Source organism: Trypanosoma grayi (assembly GCF_000691245.1).
Source record: "Trypanosoma grayi strain ANR4 Tgr_45_V1, whole genome shotgun sequence".
NCBI classification, from domain to species: Eukaryota; Euglenozoa; class Kinetoplastea; order Trypanosomatida; family Trypanosomatidae; genus Trypanosoma; species Trypanosoma grayi.
The window spans coordinates 32,012-41,370 of NW_008825664.1; the positions used below are offsets into that span (position 1 = coordinate 32,012).

Sequence of the window (9,359 nt, forward strand, 5' to 3'; positions counted from 1 at the left end):
AAAGCGGTGTGTACAGATTACAACTTATATAGCAAAATGATGAAGAACTAAACGATCATTAACACATCAACCAACACCAGCATCGCAAGAAGAAACCAATTTTACTTTTCCATACTTTTCCCGGAATTGCACAGCTAAATCCGCGGCAGCGCCGCCATCGCTGTTTAGAAATACATCTGCACCCATACTCTGCGGCATCACACGATGCTCGTGGTAGATCAGGGAGCCATAAGAACTGAGGTGGCGATGAACACAAACAGAACCGACATTAGCAGAGCAGCCGCAATGCTGCCGTCGGAGTTACGTTTTCTTTCACTCTGGTGCTTTTCCGTCACGCGATCCAACAGCAGCGCTTTCTCATTGTCGAATAAATGTGGTAGCAACCCCCCCGCAGCCGCATTATTCCCCTTAAGGTTTTTTTGACTCACATCGCCCTTTTCTCGCGCCTCGGTGCGAACCTCCCCGTTAATGCGGCTGCTCCCGTCAGGGGCAACTGTGCACACTTCGTCGTACTTGGGACACACAATGCCGCCGCTGGAGAAGGTCACCCTAGGACGCAGAACTCTGCCCTCAGGGCAAGTATACCACTCGTCGTCGCCGCGGTACCGCACCAGCACACCCGTAGTCGTGCACCGCACCTCCGCGCACACGTCACCAACACGCGTGCCCTCCATCATCAGGGATTTCCCTTTTAGACACACTGAATCCGGTCCAAAGATGCTAGAGAGAATCATCCCCTCATCCCCGGTAGTACACCAGAAGGGGTCACCGGCCGGCGCAACCAACGGGCAGTAGTCCATCAGCGCATTATCGGGACCCCCTTTGCGAGGATCAACGAAATAATTGAAATGAGACGGAAGGGGGCTTTCCTGCAGCGAGAGGTAACAGTACCCCAGAGCCAAACGATGGGACGTACACTGCAACACATCCGTGTCCGTGTCGGTGCAGAACATGTGCGGGTACCGGGTAACTCCATTCTCCACGCACTTGCCTGTGAGCAGCTCGCAGCCGGAGTTGTTGCCCCAGGCCATTGGCTCCGCCATGCTCCAATTTGCCACATAAAAACCGGTGTCCTCGAACGCCGAAAGTGTCAGAACCGAGTAGAAACCGATGCCGTTGACACCAGCCATCAGCTCGTCCTTCGCGTTGCGCCGCTCGAAGTGCGACAGTGCCGTTCCATCACCACCCTCATCCTCCAGCTCAATGCCAATCGCAGTATCGCAATTGTAGTGCTTCCTCGCCATCTCAACCGCACGCTTGGACGTCAATGCAGAGATGTTCTTCTTGCCCCGAATCTCCAACTCAAAGGTCAGCATCCCACGAGCGAGAAACACTTCACTCTCAAATCCAAGAGCGTGTGCCATCTCGTGGGCGGCGATACGCACGACGCGCAGCGTGTCGGCAATGTGGTTGGGGGAGAAGTTCATCACACCCACCGCAGGGCGTCCATCAGCTATTGACGCGCAGGATATAGCCCAAGCAACGACGCCGCTCTCTGAGGTAGGCCCAGCGGCAACGTACAGGACCATGTCATGGTCGGTGACGCCGGGGTTGTGGTGGCTAGCAGGGATACTGAACGGTGTGCAGATGTGAGGAGCGGAGAATATCGGCACCACCAGGTGGCCGGTCACCGGCTTTACGAGGAGCCGATCGGTGTGGAGCTTGACCGCCTCGGGGATGCTTCTGCGCGTCAGGATGGCCTTCTTCGCCGCGGTGAGAACCTGGCTCGCACCACAGAGCAAACGGCTACCCTCGAAATCCGGACGAGCGTCCATTGACGCAGTGCAGTATTGATTTTCATTCTCCAGGTCCACGGTCGACACAAGGACGCGAAGCGGCGCCCAGCCGTCTGCGGTGGCCGCTGTGTACGCCTGCCACGCGCCCTGGCCCGCCCGCGACACCTCCCGCACTACCGTGACGGGCTGCTCGCCGGCACTCCTCTTCCTCCTGCCAAAACCGCACGTGTGCTCCGCGTGGACGAAACACGCATTTAGGTAGGAGCACAACAACAGCAGTAGCAGTGTGACGTGCAACAGAGACCACATTGCGGCGGTGGCGTGCGTTTGTATGTGCTGTAAAGCAACTTGTGCGAATTGAGTGGTGAACCTGACTGTATAATAGGGAAAGCAGTTGTATAGAGAAGGAGAAATGCGGAATTCATCAGCAGAGCAATATACAATACTGAAGACATAGGTGTCCTGACCTTTGATGGGATGCCATGACAGAGGAGAATCTGAGGGAAGGGATGCATGTTTCGTGAAGGTCACGACAATACCGGTGTATTCTTGCGGCCAGGTTTTGCTGCCAAGACTATCCACGCTGGTATCCCGCATCTCCTTAAGATAGTAAAGAGGCAAAACAGGATACAACTGGCTCTCGCAAAAGATGAGAGAAGTGACCTATGGGCACGTAATGTTTATAAGTGCGTTCGTGCATAAGTGAAAAAAAAAAGCATCTCCTTTCGTTCAGGTGGGAGGGTGTGAAGCGTCTCTGCTGCTCTGGGAAAGGAGGCTTTGTTTTTTGTTTCATTCTTGCCTCGCTGTGTTGCTGCGTTGTCCGTCATTGGGCTCTTTCCCCGCACACCGCCCCCACCCCCTGATGCGGAGTTCTCACTGCGGGCTGTCCCCGTCAAAGCACTACTTCGTGCATATATGTGCAACGCACCTCCTCACTTCAGAAATGACGGGACATGTGGGGATTCGAGTGTGCCGCGATCTCGGATAAAAGAAGAATAATATGTTGTGTTGCCCCATGATAGCCGAGCGGTGATATCTGACGAGGTACAAATCCATTGAAATACCGTTCGCTGCATAAGAATATATATTTCTTCCGCTCCACTTCTTTGGCCATTCATCTGCGTAGGGTGTTTCTCACTCCTTGAAATGCTTGACTGGCATGCAAACACACAGCGCAGTAAATGTCCCCGCTCGTCTTGCTTGGTACGGTAAGCGGCAAATACAATCAGCGTCCCAGCTTCACTACCACCAAACAGTCAACAGTGGCAACAACAACAGCAGCCACCCACCCACACACAAACGAAAAAAAAAAAATGCCACAGCATATCCTCAGCACAGCTACACGACGATGATTATATTCTACAGAGACGAACCTATTTGTCATCACTTCGAAGCCGCGTGAAGGGTTCGTATCCAGAAATAGGAGACTTAGCATCCTTCCAGTCTGGTAATGACCTCTGCCCTTAGCCTTTCTTCACGATTCGTCGTGCTTCTAACACTCATTCTTCTCCAAGCATTTCACTTTTTCAGATCCACGACACTCACATAAAGCAACAGCATAAGGAGTTCCTGGCCTCACTTTGACGCACGGGCACAGCGTACTTCATTGCAGGCACACGCTCGACCTTGTGCGCTGCTGTCTCTACTGCTGACAAGGTCAACTCAAGGAGCTGCAAGAGGGTCGGAGGGGATCCATTGGCTGTCGCCTGTCGCGCGCGGACAATAATATTGGCGACAAGCACATTCAGCTCTGCCCGCATGCATGCAAGCGCACGTTCAATGCCCGTTGCCGTCGCGAGGTCCAGTGTAATGCCGAGTCGCATCTTTTTCAACTGCTGCTCGGCATTAGCACGAAGTTCCCGCTCCTTTCGCAACTCCAGCGCCAGAGCTACTGCCGAGCCGTCACTGTGGCTGTCCATCTCCAGCTGCAGCTCCTTCGGCGTGTATTTGCAGCTGCTGACGGTGCGCCCCATTTCCTCCGGATCGGACAGGATAGAGCAGAGCCCATCGTCCTCCTCCGAGCCGCCGCGAAAGATGTGTGAGCGGCGAGAGGAGCCGAGCGACGCCGACTCCATCACACTGCTGGATCGACCGCTGGGGAGCATCGGCAGAAGAGGCGGACTGACACGCGCGCTGTTGCCACAAGAAGCGGTGGCGACATTACGGCGCCGCAGAGCCGTCCACTCGCTGGCAGTTGCGATGGACGGCGGGAGCTGCCACAGTGGCCGCTCCTTTGCCTCCTCCAACAACAGGTAACTCGTCTTGAGGTACCAGTGACGGAGCACATCGTCAGCAAAGTTGGTGGAGGCTTCAAAGGTCGCATTGTGGCCACCGACTTCACGTGGAAGCACCGCGCGATCGATGTATTTCTGAATATCTGCGCGACTGACCATCTGCACCACACGCCTTGCCTCAGCTGACTCGCCCGCAAATGTCTCCTTGATTCCCTGCCGCACATCCCACGAGGCCTCAAAGAGCAGCACCAGACCAATAAGACGTGGGTAGTACTTTTTGACCACTGTGAAAATGGTACTCATGCTTGTAAGGACAGACTGGTTGGCGTGCCAGGAAGAGCTTTCCTCGTTTACTAATACGATGAACTGCTGCTGCTGCTGCTGTGGCGACGGCAACGGAGAAGGTAGAGGCGCTGCACTGCCACTTCTCGGCCCATGCGACGGTGCCGTCGCCGACGTCTGGACACAGTACGCCAGCATGTATTCCATTACCAGCGTAACGAGTCGCTGCATTTCTTGCGTATCAATTGCCGACTGGACGAAGTGTTGCATACTCAGGTACAGAACTGGGCGTCCTAACACGTCACAGCCAATGATAGACACCGCTCCGCTTCGTAGTGCCTCCAGCATTGGGGCGGTGATGCGCAGGGACGGCAAGCTCTCCTCGAAGACACGCCGCTGCTTCAGCATCGCCACCGCCTCCGCGACGGAGTAGTGCACCGCGCCCAGACAGCGCAGGAGGTACGCGTCCGTCGTGCCATCGGCGGCTCCCGACGCTACCCACCCGAGTACGCGCTTGAGTTCATGCAGCACCTGCTGCTCGCGGGTGTAGCCGGCTGTGTCGACGGCGTCGTCATGCAGACGCCGCCCATTTGTTGCTCCTCGGGACGCCATCTTCTTTCTAACGCCGCACGACACAACAGGGACGTTTTTTTTTACAAATTCTTTCTTTCACACACACACACACACACACACACACACACAGAGAGAGAGAGAGAGAGAGAGAGAGAGAGACATGGGAGAAGAGAAATGCAGCAGTGCAGGTACAAGAAATCGCGGCATCACCCACCAGGCAACAACACCGAAATGCACCAATAAACACAAAAGGGAAATTGGGGGCGCCGAATCCATCAAACCACAAAAAAGAAAGGCGTGGTGCGCCCAGAGAGAGAGAGAGAGTATTCAATACTCCCCTCTCCATCTCCCCTTGCATTTAGCCAAGCAGCAGCACACTGTACATGTGCCGCAGAGTGAAGTACATGCAGCAGCCCAGCCCCGTCCAGCTGCTATAGCCACAGTACTTCATGCGCTTGTACAGCTTGAACTGCTGCATTGAAGAGAGCATCCATACCCACGAAGCCACCATTTCAAGCTGAAACACGTTCTTCTCCTGGAGGTTCATCTCTGTTGCTACCTCGCGCCGCCTCGTCGCATCCTCCAAGTCAAAGACCTTACGCACCTGCATGTTAAGTAGGTAGGTAGTACCCGCCGCCCACATTGACAGGCTTGTGAGCGCCGTACTCTGACCGTGGACATGCAAGAGCCCACTGAAGGTGTACGCTGAGACCGCCAACACCACGTCCGCGATCTTGTGCCTCTTGTTGCTTCTCAAAAATGAGCTCGAGCTCTCCTCCGACAGCTGCCGGTGTGCTGCCCCCTCCACAACGTTGCGGATGTCATCCTCCTCAATAGCCACACGCGCCTTGGCGGGGCTGTCAGGAGAACTGCTGGCAGATGTGGCCGTAGTTTTTGATGCCATTATCTAATCACACCCAAACGTTTTTTTTTTCGTGTTGTTGTTGTTGCTGTCTTTCAGAGTTAATTCCGTATTGTCTGGCTACAGTTACCGAATATGTGATGATGCACCGCCAATACCCAGCGCTGTCTGGTGAAATAAAGAAAAAAAGAAACCAGGATAGGCTCTCTGTCCACTTTTCACACAATACCCTGCTTTTGTTGCTGCTGCTACGGCGGCAGCCTTTCGTATTGGTAGCTTCATCAAGGCAAACGCATTGAGGGAAAGAGAAAACACCAAAAAAAAAATAAGTAGGACATAATTAGATACAAGGGAAGTACAGAGACACATGCGCATATATATATATATATATATATACATGCCTTGACACACAGCCGTAAACACAAAACAACACCAAAAGGAAATCCCAAGGTAGATACCCACCGCCTGCAGATGTATGCATCCAAGGGGTGGTGCCAATAGTACAGGAAGTCACCGCTGGGGGAGAGGAGCAACACACTCCTCTCCTCTCTCTATGGTAAGAAAAAGAACGCGCTTCAATAAGTATGACACAGCCACGGACACAGAGACACACAAACATACTCACAGAAACATAACAGCATCCCAAGGCATAGGGCGCTGAATCCTCCCCTCGCTCAGCGCTGATGAAGTTGTGTCCACCGCTCTTCTTGATTCCGCACGTACTGATGCCAGCGTTGCGACTCGTCGGCGAATCGCCCACACTCCGTTTCAAGCTCCTCTCGCAGCTGCCGCAGCGCTTCCGCACGGTATGCACTATCGCCAGCAGCAGGAGCTAAAGAGGCCAAAGGATGCCGCGCTGCTTCTGGCAGCCCTGTCAACGGACCCTGCGACGGCACGGCCGCAACAGGGGTGTTGCTGGCTGTCACGTGCTGTCGCAGCGGTGGTGATAGTGGTGGTGGCAGCTGCTGCGATGGGCCGTTACCTTCAGGCAGAAACCGCGCACCTGACACGCTGCTGTGTGGCGTGGCACCCTCCCAGCAACAGGTTGGGCGTGATCCACTGAGAGAAGACAGCCGCACCGTTGTTGCGTCTATTGGCACGGTGTGAGCAGCGGCATTCGAGGAAACAACATCCCTAACAGCCTGCTGGGCGCCACTCCGCAGCTGCTCAATGTACGCCTGCAACTCTGCCAGACGCTGCACGCTGAAGCGGTGCTGCTGCTCAGTGGTCTCGCAACGCACCTTCCAGCGACGCAGCTCTTCATTTTCCTCCTCGAGACCGCCAGCACCTGGTCTCCGGAGAGGCTGCGGGAGCAACGATTGGGTCAGTTCCGCCACCTTTCTTTCCTGCTCTTGCTGCATCTTTCGGACCGCCTTTAGTTCTTCCTCCTTTGCGTGGAGGAGAGTAAGCGCTTTTGTTAATTCACTCTCCCGCTGTTGTTGTTGCAGTTGACTGAAGTCTGGTCGGACTGTTCCGTCCCCAGCCGTTTGCGGGCCTGAAGCCTTTGCCGCAGAGAGCCTGGCCTCGAGTTCTTTGCACTGTGATTCGGCGGCTGCTCCCCGTCGCACCTCCGCCTCTCTGGATAGCAGGACGTGCTGCAAGAGGGCGCGGTGCTGCGGATCCAGCGTTGAACCAAAGTGCTCATCAACCCATGCCTTCATCGTCACACTCGTCGAATCCCACGGAACTGCTCTAGACGTCGATGATGGTGGTGGCAGTGGTGCTGGTGCTGCTGGAGCTTGCGCCACGGGTGCAGGTACGGCTTGTGGAAGCGGTGGTACAGTAAAGGTGGGTAGTGGTGGCAGTGGTGGTGGAGCTGGCGCCACGGGTGCAGGTGCGGCTTGTGGAAGCGGTGGCACAGTAAAACTCGGTGGGGGTGGCTGCTGCTGCTGGTGCTCTGGTTGCATCGGCGGCTCCTGCTTTGGCTGTGACAGCGGCTGAGCTGCCTTCTCTATGCCCATCGTGTAGGCAGCCATCACTCCTGCGGGAAACGGTGGCGCCGTGTCCTGTGTGGCTGGTGGGGGCGGAAGCGGTGGTGGTGCCTCATTCTCATCCCGCTGAGTAATGGTGTCAAACATTGCTTCTAGCATCTCGTGGTCGTCTTGACGAAGACGGAAGAGCAGCGATACAATCTCGTCCTCTTGGTGGGACCGCAGCTGTTCTTCTTGTTCTCGCGAGAGCCTCTCTTCTTCCTGCTGTCGCTGCTCTAATCCGCGCACATAAGCGTCTGCCTTCTCTAAAAGCAGTTTCTCACGCAGCGCGTTGATTACATCAGCCGGCGTCGGCTCAGCGGAGGGCCCTCCGCCAGTAGCAGTAGAGGCACCAGGTGCTGCTGTTGCTGTTGTTGAAGTTCCCACTTCCGCTGATTGAACTGTCGGTGGAGCGAGCGCTGGGGAAATGTTAGACGGCTGCGCTGTTGGTACTGCCACTGAAGCAGCGGCTGCAGGTGAAACGGCACTCGTCATGGAGACACCTGACTGTTGCACAGGAAGCTGTTGCGGTCCAGCTGCACCAGCAGATGCTGAAACAGAGCCAGACGCGCCCAATGGTGGCGCCCCGTTGGCACTCGTTACGGGTGGAGTGTCCAACAGAGATGTCGTCTGCATGGCGGCTTCCACTGCAACGGCTGTGGTGTGTGGGCGTTGTACATCGGCGGCCCCTTCAGTCGCTACTACAGCACTTTGCGGCACCTCACTTGCCTGTTGTGGTTGCTGCTGCTGCTGTGGCTGTGCCGGAGTTGCAACGGCGGAAAGAGATGGTTGTGGTTCTTGTCGCTGCTGCTGCTGCTGCTGCTGTGCGCTGGTGTCAAATTGTGACAGGAGTGTTGACTGCATCGCAGGCTGAGCAGAGGTGATGATGGGACATGGAACGGACGGCAATTCATGCGTGCGTCGCAAGTCGAAGGAAAGCCTCGAGACGCCGCCGTATTCATCCGCCATGGTCAGACCGCGCTGCTGTTGTCTATGACTATCGTCTGCACGGCTTGCGCTCCGGCTAGCGGATGGCAGCTGCGGCGACAGAGACTCCGCTCGGTGAAGAAAAGAGGAGAGCATCAGCGATGCCTTCGCTGGACTAAAGGCAGTACCATATTGTGTACTCTGTACGCCCCGTACAGGTGACGACGTCCCTCTAACTGTGCCCTCCCCGGGCCTCGCGAGGGGATGCTCTTCTGTTGCTGCTTCTCGTACTGGACTCAGGCGCCTTGCAGATGTGCCAGGTGCTTCTGCCTCAGCGGCGTCTCTCTTTGAGGTGTGAAACAAGTGGTGGTATCCCTGGCAGCAGGAGCAGCAGCACGACTGCGGCCGTCGGTGGCTGGTCCCGCCATCCGTGATGTCCACCTCCACGCCCTGCACCCGGTGCAGCAGCCACGCCTGCGCGGCGGGGTCCAGCGTCGCCATGCCAGCGCTCTCACCGCGTGGGGGCGGTGGGGCGCAGCTGCAGAGAGAGTGGCCGTGTCGGCAGCTGCTCGCTGCTCGGCCACGCGACTCCATGCGGTGCTGCAGCCGTCGAAACGCCGCCACATCCATGATAATACTATCCAGGTGAGCGATGGGGAGCTTTGCGGAAACGCGATTGATGCTGCCCCCTCTGCTATATCAGGCACCTCACCTCCCCCCCTTATTCCCTCCGTCTATTTGTTGTGTGTATGCGTACATGTGTGTGTGTGTGTGA

The 9,359-nt window shown here is 56.0% G+C and overlaps 4 protein-coding genes across 4 annotated transcripts; all 4 read right to left on the bottom strand.

Moving 5' to 3' along the window:
- Nucleotides 1-218: 218 nt before the first annotated feature.
- On the bottom strand, nt 219-2,045 carry DQ04_00451090 (surface protease GP63; the record flags this gene model as incomplete). Its single annotated transcript, XM_009309029.1, has 1 exon — nt 219-2,045. The coding sequence occupies one exon, from the start codon at nt 2,043-2,045 to the stop codon at nt 219-221; it is 1,827 nt and encodes a 608-aa protein (XP_009307304.1).
- Nucleotides 2,046-3,277: 1,232 nt separating this feature from the next.
- On the bottom strand, nt 3,278-4,864 carry DQ04_00451100 (hypothetical protein; the record flags this gene model as incomplete). The annotated part of the gene is made up of 1 exon (XM_009309030.1): nt 3,278-4,864. One exon carries the CDS (start codon nt 4,862-4,864, stop codon nt 3,278-3,280), a length of 1,587 nt encoding a protein of 528 aa, XP_009307305.1.
- A 319-nt stretch (nt 4,865-5,183) lies between these two features.
- Nucleotides 5,184-5,729, bottom strand: DQ04_00451110 (hypothetical protein; the record flags this gene model as incomplete). The annotated part of the gene is made up of 1 exon (XM_009309031.1): nt 5,184-5,729. The coding sequence occupies one exon, from the start codon at nt 5,727-5,729 to the stop codon at nt 5,184-5,186; it is 546 nt and encodes a 181-aa protein (XP_009307306.1).
- A 632-nt stretch (nt 5,730-6,361) lies between these two features.
- Nucleotides 6,362-9,214, bottom strand: DQ04_00451120 (hypothetical protein; the record flags this gene model as incomplete). Its single annotated transcript, XM_009309032.1, has 1 exon — nt 6,362-9,214. One exon carries the CDS (start codon nt 9,212-9,214, stop codon nt 6,362-6,364), a length of 2,853 nt encoding a protein of 950 aa, XP_009307307.1.
- Nucleotides 9,215-9,359: the final 145 nt, after the last annotated feature.